Genomic DNA, 18,710 nt, shown 5'->3' on the forward strand with positions numbered 1-18,710 from the left:
TGTTAAAATCACATAAAATCTATCAATTTTGCATTTAGAAAATCACAATCAGCAATTTTATGACAGGTGAATATTCACTCTTCATAAAGAGTGTACACTAAAGTCTTTTTTTACACGGTTTTTTTTACGCGGTTTTTTTTTTCACACGGTTATTTTTACACGATTTTCCACGATTTACACGGTACGTTTTTAACGATTTCTCGACAACGATACAACCTATCGACTTGATTCCAATCACATTATCCGTTTCAAGCTATAGGTAATCGAATGGCATACTTAGAAAAAAATCGAATGGCATACTTCGAAATTTTTAAAATATGTCTGTATGGACCATATCATGCTTTAATTACAAATGGCATCAAAATCCGATTTTTTAAAAACATTTAAGCATGCGAAAAATCAAAATCTCGTAGGTTTTTTTTACACGGTTTTTTTTTTACACGGTACGTATCCCCCGTGTAAAAAAAGACCTGAGTGTACATTCATTGAAGCATCAAATTACGACTCTCTGAAAGTGAAATTGACGGGTTTCTTGTTGCAAACACATACTTTACAATCTCTTCTCGTAACTTCCAAGTGAAAAATATCATCTAATGATTTCATAAAAAAAAACGAAATCATAACAAACGAATTGCCGCAACCCTTGCTGCTGGAGGAGAATATTACCGTGAGACAGTTTTGGGCGCTAGACAAACGCATAAATTATAGATTTTTGTCTCGGTAACCTCCGTCCGGCTAAAAGCTTATTTATTTTGGCTTTTTGTGTACAGGAGGAAAATCAATTTGAACTTATTTTAATTCAATGGTAGTATTCTCTTTGCCAGATAATTTTTCTGTCCTTTTCTTAATTGTACATTCCCGTCTTTTCGTTGCCACCTCTGTCAATATTTAAACGCAATTTACATACTGACTAATAAACCAATCCAACCAAAGGCTAGTCTTTGACCCAGTACTAAGATAACTGTATTGGCTTCAAGAACGTTGACATACATTTACTAAAAGAGGCGGCGTGAGGTGAAAATTGTTCAAACCTGTGAAACAACTTGTTTATCTTTCAGTGAGCAACAACTCGTTTTCTGGTATTAACATTAAAGGAAGTGCTGCATTGACTCTTGTCTTCATTCGGAAACCGAAATGAGCGTAAGAGAACCCGACTGGTCTGACTCATGCTAATCTTCCTCTTGTGAATATGCTGAAGAGAGAATGCAGAATGCCGAAACACGAAATCGTTATCAGATCAGAATGTGCTGCACACCATCCTATCCTTTTCCATTGAATTTCATTAACTGTGCCTTTATTCTTGCTGTATCCAGAATAGATGGCAACACTGATGAGGTAAAGCAACACAGCTAGTACGAGTAAAAGTATTAATCCTACCTAAATTATGTAACTTTAGGATAAATACACAAAAACCAGAAGAGATACACAAATATAGAGTTGCTTATCGAACATCTGCTGAAATTCTTGAAAGCCGCTGACCTTCAACAACCCAGCGTATTATTGCTACTTTTATGTGATACGCCATTTTAAAATATGCAAAAAGCCGCACTGATAGTTCCATTATGATCCGAGAATTTCGGCGAAGGTAGAATATAAAAATCCACTTTAAAACCTGGAAAAACACTATTTAATTTCAGCGGAAAATTTCTAGCAACCAATACCGATTACGATAGCGGCCAACCCCGTTCCTGAGCGACCTTTGTCAAGTGCACGTTTTTATGTTACTTCGCCATTCATATTCCTTTCCTATGAACCATGAAATTGCAGTATTGAAATTCCACCCGGTCTTATCACTTTTCCTTTCCAAATCCATGTTTGTCATACAATGTTCCACATTATAAACATAATATACTACTGTACTCACCAATGATTATTAAATAGGACCGATTTAAACAATATTCCGCACTAATTTTTTCACTTTTTCCGCGACAAAGCTTGGCGTGGCTTCCAAACACAATGAACTTCAACTTTAGATTACTCGAAAATGAAATTCAAGCCGGATTTTCGAGCAGCAAGCCCGCAACTTGCCAGTCTATCAAACAATTGACGTTTAAGATGGTAAGATTTGCCACTAGGCGTGTGCACTCAGAAATAAAGGTAACAAAAAATGTCATTTTTTGCAGAGATGGGTACACTCAAAAATTATTGAAAGCTAAATAGTATAACCAACAATCAATACGAAACTAACGATTTTAAATTGGCTCACCACTTTAGTAGCCTATTGGTCCCAAGCAAACGATTAACGTACCCTATTCTAGTTGAAATTCTATTACTACACTATGTTTGTTTTGATTCGCTATGAAAGTTTGACAGATAACATCAGGGGTGTGTGGATTCATGCAGAACATGCAGGGGTGAGTGAAATAGCTTGGGACTGCTTGGGACCGTTGTTCTGGTACTGAGTGAGCCAAAAATAATAATGATTTTCTTCGAGACCCAGTGGTCTTAGAGTTACCTCTATGGTATAACCCAGCCAAGTGGCACGCCGTAGGCAACATGTTATACCGTGACAGCGGGCCCACCCGCATAAGCGCAAACCATAAATTGACCTTACCGATAATGGTTATAAATTGTTTATAATCCCTGCTAAACTTCAACTGAAATGGTTATGGAACTTTACATGAACGTTTAATGAAAAAGTTTTAACCTTAAGTATTATAGTTTTTTGGAAGTGGACCTTACAAATAATGGGTTGTTAAGAACCATAACCATTCCAAATTCTTGTTTTCTCCATACATTTTCGGAAAGAAAACTTTACTAAAACCTTTTAACTTATGGTTTAAGGCCGTTCGCAATGCTGTGTTTCAAAATTGTTTTAAACGACTTGACAATTCTATAATTTGAAACTGTCAAAAATAAAACTGCAACACGATCAGCGCAACGCACAGTTCTAAAAGATGTTTGTAATCACCAAGTTCCATAAAATTTACTGTTCTCTATGAAGTTCATAGAGTTTTTTTGTGAAGCTCTTCGAAACATCTTTAAATACATACAGAAATTTGAAACAGAGTTCCATTCGTGTTTCAAACTCGCTCAGAAATAAAACAGAATAGTCGAGCAGTTGCAAATCTGGTGCAAAATAGTGCTCGAATAATGAAACTGCAACTCAGCATTGCGAGAGGTGCGTTTCTGTTCTAGTTTCAAATTGAAACAGTCCTTATAAAATACAACAGCATTGCGAACGGCCTAAGAACATTAATGGTAATGGTTATGGTAACCAGTAAGGTCCATGAATGGTTTTGTAACATCGATCAACTTTATGTTGAATATATCGCGAATTGGTTGTCTGTAAATTACTGATTACCAATTCACGATATATTTCACGTAAAGTTGAGTGATAATACAAAACCATTAATGGACCTTACTGACTACCATAACCATAACCATTAATGTTCTCAAACCATAAGTAAAAACGTTCTAATATAGTTCTCTTTCCGAAAATGTATGGAGAAAACAAGAATTTGGAATGGTAATGGTTCTTAACAACCCATTATTTGTAAGGTCCGCTTCCAAAAAACCATAACACATAAGGTTAAAACTTTATCACACAAACGTTCATGTAAGGTTCCATAACCATTTCAGTTGAAGTTTAGCAGGGATTATAAACAATTTATAACCATTATCGGTTGGTTCGCGTTTATGCGGGCAGCACAGCAAAATAAACGATTTGAGCCCGGGACATGCTGCCTACTGTCAAACACTGCTGTTGGTATAGGCCTTGTCACTGGCCTGGTATAACCCGACCACTAGGGGAAGGACAGCTCCAAGTATCAGTATCAATACCGATGGTGGAAATATTAAATATTTTAATATGTGTGATATTTGCGAATCTTATACTTAGTCTGACAGTTGTTTTTTGTTTGTTTTTGACTATTTTTGTTTTAAGTGTACATTTGACATTCGTTTAATCAAAAATGTATTCCACACGAGAGGCAAGTCATTCCTTTGGGATCTTACTGGCCACCGCCACCAAAATCCACTCCTTGTTCTCATAAATTCGGCATTTTTCTGTAGCTGTTCTCAGTGCACATAATCGGCCGCACTTCCATTCCCAGGAATTTTTTTTTTTTTTTCTTTGGTTTGTTTTCCGTCGATCTTGTTTTCCGTGCTGAGCACCAATGCTACCGACGCCAGGAAGGCAGCTCCCACACCTGGACCCTACCTATCGACCCATCAACTCATGAACCGGGGACCAACGGCTTTACTTCCCTTCCGAAGGAAGACGTGATCAGAGATGTTATGCCTCAGAACATCCCGGCGGCGCCGACTGGAATTGAACCCAGGCCTGCTGGGGTGAGAGGTAATCACGCTTACCACTACACCACCGGCGCCGCTTTTCCCAGGAATTAATTTCCACAAATTCTTCATCGTCTGTGAACCAATGTGCTGTTCTCCTATGGAACGGGAATCGATTGACAATGCCGCCCCTGTTAACGGAAGCCCAGAGTGATGGTCCCGTGGTCGTATTACGCTCGATTCACCATGAGAATGCAACTTGGAGAGATTTGTTGCTGGGGGAACGTCCAGTACCGTTTTTATCATGAATAGCCGAAGACGAAATCGATCAGAGCTATCGAAAACGAAAATCTAGGCAAAATTAAAACAAACAGAAAGCTGCAGTAAACATAAACAACAACGGTGCAACGTCATTGAGTGTATGCGTTAAAGTTACACCAACAATCAATACGAAACTAACGATTTTAAATTGGCTCACCACTTTAGTAGCCTATTGGTCCCAAGCAAACGATTAACGTACCCTATTCTAGTTGAAATTCTATTACTACACTATGTTTGTTTTGATTCGCTATGAAAGTTTGACAGATAACATCAGGGGTGTGTGGATTCATGCAGAACATGCAGGGGTGAGTGAAATAGCTTGGGACTGCTTGGGACCGTTGTTCTGGTACTGAGTGAGCCAAAAATAATAATGATTTTCTTCGGGACCCAGTGGTCTTAGAGTTACCTCTATGGTTACACTGTTATTATTTTTTTTACTTTGAAGCTTTCCGCTTGACAGTTAATATCATTAATATTTATACTAAAAATTATAATATCTACCAATTTGAGCAATTTTTACATCAAATATTACTTCAGATCAAGTTGTACTTCCCCTAGCCCGACCAACCATTCGTGAAACTTCTTCAAAGATCTTTATACAGAAATAAAGATTTATGTCGGCAATTCTTTACTTTAAATTTTCTATGATTTCAATGTACACATTTAAAAATCTTTATTGATCGATACTTACATTTAAGATTATTTCTGCATCGGTCATATGATAGTCATCCATAAAGGTGCCATACTAAATTTCTTTTAATTACGATATGTCACATGGACTTAAGTATTCTTTACAAATATTCATCAATACATATTTAAATACTGATATCATCGTATCTTTGAACTTTGACAAAGAACAACAAATATTGCCATCGATGCACATTTATAATCTCCTTGTTATCGATTTGCATTGCTGGTTAAAGAGAGTTCCATATACACCAGGTGACTGATGGAATTGTTTATATTATTTATCGACATATTCGGAATTTCATCGGAAGAAGCAATCAGCCGGTAAATGAACGAGAAGATGAATGTCCGCGACGAAGCAAATGTTTACCATTGTAGTTCTTCAAGTTTACGTCTATACATTTAATAACCCGTGATAGCATGCCTGGAAAGAGAGGATGTTTGGATCTAGTTTAGAGTTGGCACTTGGCAAGCGAAACTGTTCAAATTCACCTTACCAGCAGTTATTCACCGTTTCAAACCCGGTCATCTTCATTCGGTGCTACGAAGGTCCTAAACTTGCAAACATGGTGCAATTGACCACTTTGTCAAGCAGTTTTGGCGTGACTTTCTAACTAATTTCTATTTTTTTTATGAAACGCGCAAATGTTGGCTACTTTTCTCGTGGTTCTAGAAGAAAAAATGTCAAAATAATGTTTTAGTTCAAAGTTCGAGTGGTAGTAAACGTCATTTTAACTGCTCGAATGAAGTGGTTAATTGAATTTTGGAGATTGTGGTGCTTGGGCGCATTTGCTTGCCAACGTTGCTTGAAACTAAAAACAAAATTATTTTTCAAATATTCTTCTCAAATCTTCACTGGATCAATTCTTCAATACTTACTAAAGCTTTGTTTACTCCTTGGTGAACTATGGATAAAGACGAGGACAGGAATTCCTATTCTTTTTTTTTTTATCTAGTTCGTTTATTTGGAAGGCTCAATCGCGTTAGCTTTACGCAGCCGATAATTCATTGTTCACTGTGTGTAACAAAATTCACTTAATTCTATGTCTAGTAGGAGTTGGGCCGATTACTCGCGGCTTACTCGAGGTTAGAAGGGTACATTTTCGAAGGATAGGATCAGGGGAGGAGCTTGGGGTAGGGTTTCGTTGTCTCATCAGAGCGTTGTCGCCAGTATGAACGGTAGTGCTGTTCTAGCTTCGTAAATTCCTATTCTTGATTGTCAACATATCCTGCACAGGAAAAAAAAGTTGTTGAATATTACATCCAAACTGCTGCAACCAGGTTAATCAATCGGTTGTGTAATATAACGTTGTATGATGTACATCGATTTTTCGAACAAAATTACAACCATTGATGTAATATTGTATCTGCTTTTTGCTATTACATCATTATTTCATACATCAGCTTAGTTGCGCACGGAACCCCTTTGGATACGGTTGTGTTTGTTCTCTGTTTTGTGCGTGCGTTCGCTTTCATAGTTTTCGGCTGCATTTGCCGGATTAGCGCTGGCACTCTGCCTCCCGGATGGTTATACGTGTGTGAGTGGTGGTTTTCTCGCTTTCCGAGAAGTTTTAGAATCGAGAAAGAAACATGATTCATCATGTTTGCAAAATTGCGCAAGCATCAGAAGATTTGGCGCTGCGTGGTTTGATTGTTTCTCCCGAACCAGAAATTTGTGGCATCGCGAGTGAAAATTTTAATTTCAGTTTATGTACGCGCTGCAAGTACTTTGTCTGTATGTTTTTAGTATTACTTCTACGTGAAGTCAACGATTTACAAAAAAAAAAAAAGTTTTTTCGAAAGAAATTAACCACTTCATTCGAGCACTTAAAATGACGTTTACTACCACTCGAACTTTGAAATAAAACATTATTTTGAGATTTTTTCTTCTAGGACCTCGAGATAAGTAGCCAATATTTGTGCGTTTCATAGAAAAATAGAAATTAGTTGGTTCAGTTTTGTAAAATCGCTGGTAGAAAGTCACGCCAAAACTGCTTGACAAAGTGGTCAATTGATATCGAAAGTGTACCAAAAGTGCTTCTAAACGGGTTTCGCAGTTGGATGTGGTGAAATTCGTGGTTGTTTTCAGTGAAAATTCCATATCACAAATTTGCTCACCGAGTTCCCTTTTTTTGCCGTTCGACGACATTGGGAATGCGCTCCCGGATATATTGATTTGGTGAGTACGTTCCAGTTGAGGATTGTTCTTGTACATTTCTCGATTGCATTTTCGAGGGGACGGGTCTGCTTTTGTGGGCAGTGCGTTTGATGGTCGGTTTGGTAGTATCCTTTTAAATATAATGTCTCATGTCCAAATAACCCCGTTTTTCGGTCTATTGATTCAATACTTTAGTATTATATTTTCAAAACATACAATGATGAATTATGTCATTTCATGGCACATAAAACAAAAAGTGTGTGTATAGGACCCAACAATCTAGGTTATTTGTATTTTGTAAAACATCTTTTTTTTTATCATATTTTTCATTTTACTACATATTTTATATTCATTATATATCACATGATTATATATAAATTCATAATGTAAATTACAATAAATACTGGGACGGGAGGGAGCATCAGGGCATCATTGAAGTTGTAACTGGACAATGGAGTGGAGTGCCAACCGGAGTCTAGGAGGGAATGTGTACTGTCATTTTAGATAGTTACATTTCACTCCAACAGTTGCAATGAATTTGACGCGCTCTTCTTAAACAAACCATCCCGTGGAAAGCTTAACATGTATTGCGAATTTCGTTATTCATTTTGTTGGATCATATTGTTGGAAGGAGATTCTCTTATTCCCGCGGGTTTCACGTAAGTGCCTCTGTCCAACCCTTTTTGGCCCTTCATACAGCAGTATGTTGAATTCAGAATGATGATGGAATTTGATCTTGCTGTTGAGTGGAGCTGCATGCAGGGCAAGACCCAAGCTAGGATGGTGGCTACTTACATACATACATACATACATACATCATTATTTCATACATCAGCTTGAATTACATTGATCGATATTACATTTTTTTTTTGCTGTGTGCAGCGTGTGAAGCTCGACGAGAGGGCTGAAACGATAATGAAGTCTTTCCAAAACAGTTTTCATCCTTCAGCACTTTTAATTCTTGCACAGCTTTGCTGTCAGCGATATACACTGGCGAATTCTTCGCCAGTAGTCGGACTTAGTGTAATTTTGATAAAATAAAATAATCGAATCAACACAGCAAAAAAAGTTGTTGAATATTACATCGAAACTGCTGCAACCAGGTCAATCCATCGGTTGTGTTATATCACATTGTACGATGTACATCGATTTTGCGAACAAAATTACATCCATTGATGTAATATTGTATCTGCTTTTTGCTATTACATCATTATTTCATACATCAGCTTGAATTACGTTGATCGATATTATATTTTTTTTTTGCTGTGGATGTATAAACATTGGTTAAGCTTAAATGATTAAATTTTAATCTTTCTTATTTAGTTATATTTTTGAGTGTAGGGCCTGCTCGAATATTTCAGTGCCAACATTTCAAAGGGGCGTAATTGCATTCGTAAACAATGGCTTTAGCCGTCGATTTCTCGTGAATAAAAGCTCACTCATGAAAAATAATGACACCAGCAGGTAGAGAGATGTTTCCTCTACCAGTTAGCATTGTCATTTTGGAGAGGTAAGATTTCATTCGCGAGAAATTGACGACTAAAGTCATTGTTTACAAAAGCAATTACGCCCCTTTGAAATGTTGGCACTGAATTTGTTAAAAATGAAATATGCCACTGGCCTCATTCGACAGGGATTAGCGTTATAACGTAACGTAAATTTACCTTTACGGCACCGTCTAGAAATCGCCTCTTCTAGCAAATATTGACAGTTTCTTATGGAAATTTTAGTGGAGTGAAAGAATAGTACGATAGCCACTATGTTTCACGCACAGTCTGACGTTTGCTTAAGTATTTTACGTTGGAGTAAAGAGCTGCAGAGTCGCCGTCAACGCCAATTATGTTTTATAATATGCTTTGTTTTGTTTATATGAAACATAAATTGCATACCTACATAATTTTGCGTCATTCGTTATGAAAAATCTGAAAAATGAATGCTAATCAACGAGGAATCTTCAATAATAATTCAGCACCGAACGCTTCACTTCCAGCTTCTGAAGAAGGAGAACGAGACGAACAAGTAATTATTTCTATTCACTTTATGTTCATGTTACCTATACATTTCGAAATTTAAGGTCTGGACCGATGATCAATCTAACGTGTCTTCTGAATGCAGCCACAGCAGCTGTGACTCGAGGACGTACGAATGGAGCCCTTTCATTGCGGATAATTTTCTGTTTTATATGAAATTTGACCTGGTTTACCACGCCAAGCCGATCGTGTTTGATGATGATTTGTTTTTTCGGAATGAGTACAAACGGCTCTCTATTCGGAAGAAAGAGAACATCCTTTCGAAATTTGGTCAGCGGGAAAAGAACAAACACAAACTGTTCAAGGTAAATGTAATAGATTCGACTAAAAAGGAGCATCTCAATGGAATCAATAAGGAAGTCGTCATAAGCATTGCTCCCAAGAAGAACGTTACACTGAAGGAGATACTTCCACTGACTGAAAATATATTGGGAATTACAACAACATTGTTTCCTGATGGTAGAAAGCTAATGGTTGATAAAATTAAAGACTATTCTGTATTTTATAAGGGTAAATTAGTTAAATCGAAGGATTGGATCAAATCTATAGACGCAGAACCGGTAACAGTGGATAACTTCGAGTCACTGCTGGAGGGTTGTACAAAAATTCCCACGATTATAAAGGTAACATTTTTTGAAATGATCGAACACGACATCTCGAATGCTATAGAAATTAAGATAACCAATTTAATGGATCTTATTCAGAGTCAGGAAACATTGTTCAATAAGGACGACATTCAAACGATGAGCAGTAATGATCTTGTTTTCAGTATGATTTACATATCCAAGGAATATACACAAAATGATGAGTTGGATATAAAATTTTGCTATCCGACAAAAGAAAACAATTTGCTTTTTAATTCAAAAGGTAGCTTTGTAACGTTGCAATCTATATTTAGCTCTTCCTTCAAAACTAAGGCTATATTGACAAATTTAAAAATAAGAAACAATCTTTATTACAATACGTACAATTTTTTCGAGGATGGTATTTTACTGTTAGGATTCAACTCAAAGTATTCCTCACTGTTTTCAGTGAAGCAGAAAAGCGAACAAATATGTCGACTTCTTAGGAGTCTTTATTTTCATTGTTCTTCGGCTTTCAACAAGCCAATTGAACAGCAAACTGAACTGATGCAGCTGTGTGAACTGATTCGTCATTCCATCAAGACTAACAGAAGTATGGATAAATTTGAAAAGACTTTCCATGAACCACATTTTGTGCCCTTACCAAAAGAAATTCAACTGCGAATAGATGATGCCCTAGGAGAACTGGAAGCAATGGACTATCGCAACTGGAATGACGAATTGGTGGATTTGTTTTGTGATTTAACTATAATAGGCTGTTGTTTGTACTACAATCAGTATTTGGTTTGTTCCCATTTGAGCGGTGCGTTTCTGGTGGAAGTTGAGGCGATTTTGAAAAATCTTGGAATTTTTGAGGTGATCTCAAGTACCAATATAAAGAATCTTGCCATTTGGAGGAAAGTTTACCCCGAGGAATATTGTGAACTAAATTTTCACGAGAAAAACGACGCCTATCTGATGTTGGTCTCAATAGGCCATCTATTGATGGTAGTAATTTTAGAGGCTCCAATTAATACAAATCACAACAAAAGCCTTTCACGCTATATTGAAGAAATACAGGACATGCTAGATTATTTCCATTCTACAGGAATCGAAAATCTTGTAAGAATATGGATTGATTCAAACCGACGACCTCAGTGCATTTCGACTTTGGTAAGTAAGCAAGACTCCACACAGGAAGAGCAGCGCCCTACGACTAAAAACCATGATGAGGAATCAAATGCGTCCAGTTCAATAAAAAATCATGCACTCAAAGACGATAGTACAAACGAGCATGACGATGATGATGATTCAGATTGGGGTCAAAGTCTGGATAGCAGCCAGAGAAGTAGTACTTTCGATATTAACGAGTTATCTGAAAATCGATGCAAGGAATTCTCCGAACTTATTCCTAGTACGTTGACGTTTGGCAGTGAAAATCTGTTATACTATTTCGTGCAACTTGAAATGGGTGATGGTATTTTTTTGGCTCCCGTTTTGAGTCTACCAACTGCCAAGCATGATTTGATATTGAACACTTTTCGCAAAACATGCACCATCATTCACAATACGTTGCAGAACACAAAAAAATTCCGGGACATACTGGCGAATGAATCCAATAAAATTGCCAACACACACCGCTCATTAGTGGCAATCAAGGAACAGGGAATGTTGATGTCCGTTCCGAAAGATGGATCCACAAACGAGAGGATAGAGTTTTGGGTACTTGGTCGGTTATTCAACTCCCCTCCCAGAGAATTGTACGTATGTCATCGGGCAGATGCTCCACAAAATATGATAGAACTAGCGTTTCGTATCTGTCTTACATGTGCCGGTTAAAATACATTATAGCAAACTATTAAATACTAACTGCTTTATTTGAACCGTCAACCACACAATCAAAAGTTTTAAAATAAATATTTTTTGCTTCAATTGCAATTTTAATTCTTAACAGATACCTATGCATTATGGTTTTTTATTCTGCATTATCACATCCTGTTTTAAGTTGAAAATCACCTGTACAGTTGCTGTAGCTGTCGATGATGCATGATCATAACTGTAAAACATCGTCGCTAAAACATTACCGCCATCTGTTGAGTATACTGTGGTGTGGTGTGGGTCAATGGGCGCAGTCGTAATGGGTGGAAACTAACGATTTTAAATTGGCTCACTACTTGACTAGTCTATTGATCCCAAGCAAATCGATTAACGTACCCCATTCTAGGCGAAATTCTAGTACTACACTATGTTCGTTTTGATTAGCTATGCAAGTTTGACAGATAAAATGAGGGGTTCGTGGATTTTCCTATGTTTCGTGGGGTGCATCGATTAGCTTGGGACCGAAGAGAGTACCAGAGCTGAGCCAAAAATTTGAGCACGTTTCTGTAGTATATATGATAAAGTAGTAATGAATTAAACATAAATTTACCGCTAATTAGTTTGATGTCGGCAAAATGCATTTGGCAGCACTAGAAGTCGACATTCATGAAATAACAAACTGACAGATACACGCAAGAGTGATCGAACATAAACGAACTGTATCCCGGATGGGTAAACTATCCCACAAAAGGTTTGGATGATACCCCGAACATGTCGTTAAGCTCTCTTTTATAGTTATTTTTATTAGGGAATGGCTTCAAGCATGGCTCTTGATTTTAGTTCTGTCCAGGTCAATAGATCGTTATTGTTTTCAAAGGAGGCCGCAGATGTTCGCTTCACTTCAAGGAACTCCAGATCGGATGTATCAACTTGGACTTCGCTGTCCACGTATTGCTTTGGCTGATCGTTAGCACCGTCATCAGCAGTAAGGTCCTGGTCAGGATGCTCCATTGTATTTTCAATGATACTTTTATTGCGCATTCGTTTAGCAGCTCGCTTTGCGCATTTCTTCTGTAGTTTCTTTCGTTGTTGGAGCGTTGGGTCATGACAATTGACTCACAGATGGCGAATGCGTGAAAACGCTAATGACGGTTTGATATCTGTGAAATTGCATGACATTTGTTTAGTACATCATCATATTTGCTTTTGCGGATATTAAAACTAGGTGTCGCATGACCAGTTTTGACTTTTTGCTTATCGCGCAAGGGATTTAAAACTTATAAAATGTGACCACCAGCTCGACCACCAGTCAACAATAACACAGCCGAAAAACTCCTGTCACTCGAAAACAAAACGGAACGGACGGTTTGATTTAGTTTTTTTTTTATTTTGCAAGGCAGAAGGATGAACTGTAAAATTAGGCCCATACATTTCAAGGTGGATGGCCACCTACATGTGAAGTTGACATCAGTTTATTGTGATAGGAACTTTCTTGTTTTTTTTTTCGTTCTAATATCAATAAAGTTGATATAAACTTTCCATTCGGGAAAAACTCGTACAATCTCCCAATTTTGTCCAGAACTTAGGCATTTCGGATTGATTTATTTCTTTAGATAGTTGAAAATAGCGTTTACAACATTTCTGTTGTATACGAAAGAACGTTTATAACGATAATCTAATTTTATTGAATAATATCTATTTCTTATCTGTCAACAATGTAAAAGGCACTAATAATAGTAATAAATTTGCTCAATGCCTCTACAATCGGTGCCAATTAATGATTACGATTCCTGTTACTCATGCAAATGCTTAACGAATGCGAGTTGATCAATTTATTTTCACTTCAACGACGAAAGTAATTGGAATTTGTTTAATAAGAATAAGTAGTGACATATCTTCCACACACTCATTTTTGATTTTTTCCATCTCGGCAATATTTTGCCGAGATTTGTACAGCCGAGTGTTCGGTAACACATTTTTCTGAGAGCTCAGCAAACATTATACCATTGATAGACATACAAAGCAGTACCGTTGTACCATAGAGGTAACTCTAAGACTAGTTGGTCCCGACTTTTTGGCTCAGCTCTGGTACTATCTTCGGTCCCAAGCTAATCGATTCACCCCTCGAAACATTGGAAAATCCACTAACCCCTCATTTTATCTGTCAAACTTTCATAGTGAATCAAAACAAACATAGTGTAGTACTAGAATTTTGACTAGAATGGGGTACGTAATCGATTTGCTTGGGACCAATAGGCTAGTCAAGTAGTGAGCCAATTTAAAATCGTTAGTTTCGTATTGATTGTTGGTTGTACGCCGGTGGAAACTAACGATTTTAAATTGGCTCACTACTTGACTAGCCTATTGGTCCCAAGCAAATTCTAAGAGAAGAGGTGACAATACGGGGGCGAAAATGAACCACTTTTCTGTCAAACGTGAACCAGCTCCTGATTGGCCGATTGATCAATTTACTTTACGGTCGTACAGTAGATGGAAATGATGTTAAAATGATAATGACGTTTTGCTACCTTTCAAATCGTATGGAATATTTTTTAGTACATCATCACTTGTGTGGTTTTGGATTTCAAACCTAGGTGTCGCATGCACTGGTAAAGTTTCGCGTAGATTCATCAATTTCATGTGCGTAAGATAGAGATAGAGATAGATAAAGATAGAGATAGAAATAATAGAAGAAGAAGCCAATAATAGAGATTGCTGACGTTTGTCGTACGTAGTGTGCGTCACGTATGCGTATACGCAAAATGTTTTCATCGGGAAAAAAAACTTCATAGCGGAAAATTTTCCCGATGAAAACAAATCACTTACACAATCATACTTTAGCAATCTCTATTGTCTCCTCTTCCTCTAGTATGGAAGTTTGACAGATAAAATGAGGGGTTCGTGGATTTTCCTTTGTTTCGAGGGGTGCATCGATTAGCTTATGACCAAAGATAGTACCAGAGCTGATCCAAAAAGTTGAGCACGTTTCTTTGGGACCTTCTGGTCTTAGAGTTACCTCTCAACAGTGTACCAGTGTACTTTGCATGTCTGTACAAGGTCTTACGTTTGTTTGCTAAGATTAATGGTGGTAAGCTCCAACCGGTATTTTCCTCGTATTAAATCCCGATCAACAATGTCCGGCTGGTTCAATGTCGACATCAGAGTTAATAAACACGACTCTAAGCAGACATTGGGTAGATCATCCAAACAGGATCGGTATTAAAAGTTACTCCGAGTTGAAGCTTACCGCCATAAACAAAACATTATCCAAGACTCAGCATCCAAACGTCACTTTTGCTGAGATCTCAGCAAAAAATGATTGCCGGTAGCTCGGCTGGGCAAACCTCGACAAAAAATTGCCGGGATTCAGCAAACAAAATTGCATAAACCATGAGAAACACAAACAGAATTACTACTGAGCATCAGCATTTTCTCCAAACTTTTTGTTTTGTAACTGGATTGGTATCTGTCAGGATTTATATCATACTATATAGAATAATTTCATACTGTTCCCTGGATTGTTCATTACGGACGGTATAGGAAACACAGACTGGAGAATAGAAACTCCGTGAAACTATCAGCACTGATATTTTACATTCATTAGCTGCAACTGCCTAGAACACTTGCAAGTGTTCACACATAAAATGACTCCTTTTTATGTCTTTTATTCCTGTTGAATGTTTATGCTTTTTATACATAAAACAAGCTAATATCGGTTCATGAATCCTGATGAATGTGGGCGTCTTAGTGAAATACTTGTATAAAATCGGTTGCTCATTTAGTAATATGAGTGTTTAATTTTATGTTTTCAGAAGGGCTTTTAAAAGAAATCTTTTGAATAAACACGTAATTTTAAACTAAATGGACAATCGATTTTAGCTTGTTTGATGTACAAAAGACATAATCATTCAACAGGAATAAAAGAGTATAAATGTGAACATTTGCAAGTGTTCCAGGCAGTTGCAAAAAATACTACTTCTTTTTACTTAATTTTGAGTTGAACCTCTCACTTGCGCTCGTTATTGTGGTCAAAAAAGGAACGAAAGTTAAGGCCAATAAGTTAAGGCCGGCGCACAATGTATAATTTTTCAGGTTTTTTGACAGTTAGCCCATGCATTGTCTGTCAAACAAAAAACCCGGAAACTTATACATTGTGCGTCAGCCTTTACATTTGAGTAAATTGCATACTCTCAAATTTACTGGAATTAAACTTAATTTTGGGCAGAATATACTTAAGAGTAAGTAATTGCTTTTGCTGGCGTTGAGTGGAAACTACTATATGCGATTTACTCAAATTTGGGTTATTGGGCTGAACCCGGAAATTGAGGAAAAAGAACTTAATTTTGGATAGTTTTCCATCTCCGTGCTGGTATTAATTGTAAAATATCAGTGCTGCTAGTTTGTTAATTTCTATTCACCAGTCTGTGTTTACTATAATACCTACTGTTCAAAAACTACGTAAACTACATAGACACTTTTTGGGATTCTAGACCAGTCCTTTTCCTCCATTTTTATTTAATTTTAATGGATCACCAAACAAGACCCCACCCCCTTTCCCCTCTCCTAAGCCGTGTACGTAGTTAACGAACATCCCCAACCCGAATAAACAAAACAAAACAAAACTATGATACATGTTATAATGCGGTTAAATCTAGCAATGATTCTTCATCGCATGAAAATCAGATCAAATTAAAATAATTAACAAATACTAAACCAGTTTTGCATGAATTGAGAAAAGATAACACAATTTTCCAAGACAGTGATAAGCCACTGAAATAATTTCATTCAACAAAATAAAATGTATAATTAATTCTGAAAAAGGCACACCAGGCACACTTTGTTCCAATAGTAAAACAATCCCTTTGAAACACCTAAAAAAGATTATGGGTCTAGTTTTAACCCAGAAATTGTATGCAGCTCGAACTTCCAACTCTGGGTGCTCAGTAACATATATTTTCAGTCGCTTGGACCCGATAAGTAAAACGAATGTGACGACTTCATAAGTGTATAGTAGAATCTACGAAGGTGATGGTCCGTACTTGAGCAGATTCGCTTGTAGCGTAACAAAGTTTCACTTACAATCGAAATTGGTTTGATACCTGTTTTGATAGTGGTTAATTTGAAGTTGAAAAATTACTACATGTTGTAACTCACATCACTCCCATTGAAAATACTGGCTTTTTTCAGGTCCACTATTCTGGGCTCTGTGTCGTGATTGTGATGATATTTCTCAGGATGTTCGGCAACGTAAAAAACGTATATTAGTGGAATAGCAAAACAAAGCGCCAAAATACACACTAGTAGACAAATCCAGGAGATATCACAGTCGGATCCATTGCACGAGAAATCGCTTGCAGGTAGTCGTACCGGACGTGGTTGCGGCACATTTTCGTCATATTCTCCACTAAGCAATGGCTGTCGAGAAGAGAAATTGTCGTCTCGGTAGCTTTTACTCGATCCCTCCTGTGGGTCTCCAAAACTAGCATGAGTTTCGTTTCTTGCGTTTAATACGATGTGGTTCAGGTTATCCTCTTTGTAGGAAGCACTACTAACTGCAGCCACAATCAATTTTTCATCTAAATTCGCTTGCGTTGCCAACACGGATATGGCATTGTGTGTTATGCTCGGAACACTCTTTGGACTACTGTTACCACTACTGTGCACTTTTGGCAGTGTTTCTAATAGAACTGAATGAGGCGTAATTGGCACTCTGATTATCCTTCGAGCAAAAATTTCATTGTCTTTGTCTATCTTGTTAATTTTTTTCAGTTCTGCTATCTAAAACAATACAGATCCAGTTAGGTATTTTATTATGAAAAAAAAATTCGCCCATAGGCACTATCCTACCGTGCAATTGAACCTGAGAGCAATAGCTTGCAGTGTGTCACCTGGCAACACCTGCGCTTCCATCCATTTTTCGATTGGATTGGTTTTGGCTTCATTCAACGTTATACCCGGATCCAGTGAGTCAAACTGATGATCCACGTAAACACGACTTGATACATTTTTCACCCTGAAATTATTTACGAAAGTGAATTTCTCTTGGGATCGATATCATCACATCTTTGTCAACAAACCTTTGCCGTTTCATAGTATCCGAGGTAATTGACTTGTTATCTTCATGCGTAATATAATCGATGAATTATTGTACAAAATTGCTAAATGTTAAAAATTTTAAACCGACTTGAAAAGCCAAAACGGAATAGTGTTTAGACTTCATTCTTTTTCTTGTACTTGTTATTTTAATTCGCACGTCAGCGTTCAGTAAAAATATAAATGACATTGACAACCAAATTTGTACTAAAATTGATAAAAAACAGTGTCAAATCAGATACACTGTAACTTGCAAATGCCATTAATGGGTATAAACGTACCCATTATTAGTAAGTGTATATGAAGCTGTCAAATAATGGGTATTTGAATATTTTTGAAAATGGGTTCTTTTGTACCCATCTTTTTGACTTCTTCGGGGAAGAAAAATGAGTATTATTTTTCCCATTATTGGGTGAAAATTATCTTAATCAATATATTGTCTACCACAAAGCATTTTACGAGGCCTTCAAAAAGGATTTTTTATGCCATCTGTGCCTAATAAAATGAGTATTGAAATGTAAGTATTTATTTGGAATATATCAAGGCGGTGAACATTATGAAATTCAGATGAAATTTAATAATTTTCATTTGCTTAATTTCAGATCCACAAGGCAGTGGCCGTGCACAAAGTGTTCCAGGAAAGGATGGCAAGAAGGAACGCCCTAATAAATTTGTTATGGTTATTTTGCTTAACGACGTGTTTGGGGTATCATCCAAACCACGCGTTTGGGGTAGCATCCAAACCAAAGCTGAACCACGAAATTGCGATCGCTAAGCTTGATAGGCTAGGGATCGGTGGAAATC

The 18,710-nt window shown here is 37.1% G+C and overlaps 3 protein-coding genes across 4 annotated transcripts in view; 1 reads left to right on the forward strand and 2 right to left on the reverse strand.

The window, feature by feature from the left end:
• The window catches only part of HnRNP-K (Heterogeneous nuclear ribonucleoprotein K), a 44,806-nt gene extending 42,824 nt beyond the window's left edge, over positions 1-1,982 (reverse strand). Inside the window, exon 1 of the mRNA XM_065225882.1 lies at positions 1,865-1,982. The gene's annotated coding sequence lies outside the window, so the exon portion shown is untranslated. The remainder of the gene's footprint in view (positions 1-1,864) is intronic.
• A 7,247-nt stretch (positions 1,983-9,229) lies between these two features.
• in (protein inturned) lies at positions 9,230-11,902 on the forward strand. The gene is made up of 2 exons (XM_065225875.1): positions 9,230-9,421; positions 9,477-11,902. Exons 1-2 carry the CDS (start codon positions 9,332-9,334, stop codon positions 11,832-11,834), a joined length of 2,448 nt encoding a protein of 815 aa, XP_065081947.1. The 5' UTR covers positions 9,230-9,331; the 3' UTR covers positions 11,835-11,902.
• A 704-nt stretch (positions 11,903-12,606) lies between these two features.
• LOC135704430 (lysM and putative peptidoglycan-binding domain-containing protein 3) lies at positions 12,607-18,020 on the reverse strand. 2 transcript variants are annotated; one of them, XM_065225886.1, is made up of 4 exons: positions 17,891-18,020; positions 17,661-17,826; positions 16,968-17,591; positions 12,607-12,973 (listed from the first exon to the last, which is right to left on the reverse strand). In XM_065225886.1, exons 1-4 carry the CDS (start codon positions 17,902-17,904, stop codon positions 12,956-12,958), a joined length of 822 nt encoding a protein of 273 aa, XP_065081958.1. In that variant the 5' UTR covers positions 17,905-18,020; the 3' UTR covers positions 12,607-12,955. The 2 variants fall into 2 exon arrangements, with proteins under 2 accessions (XP_065081958.1, XP_065081957.1); XM_065225885.1 differs by lacking the exon at positions 12,607-12,973 and adding an exon at positions 16,395-16,912.
• Between the last annotated feature and the right edge of the window lie 690 nt (positions 18,021-18,710).

Source organism: Ochlerotatus camptorhynchus, unplaced genomic scaffold, assembly GCF_037179485.1.
Source record: "Ochlerotatus camptorhynchus isolate MF236.1 unplaced genomic scaffold, CSIRO-AGI_Acam_v1.1 ptg000240l, whole genome shotgun sequence".
In the NCBI taxonomy this organism is placed as follows: domain Eukaryota; kingdom Metazoa; phylum Arthropoda; class Insecta; order Diptera; family Culicidae; genus Ochlerotatus; species Ochlerotatus camptorhynchus.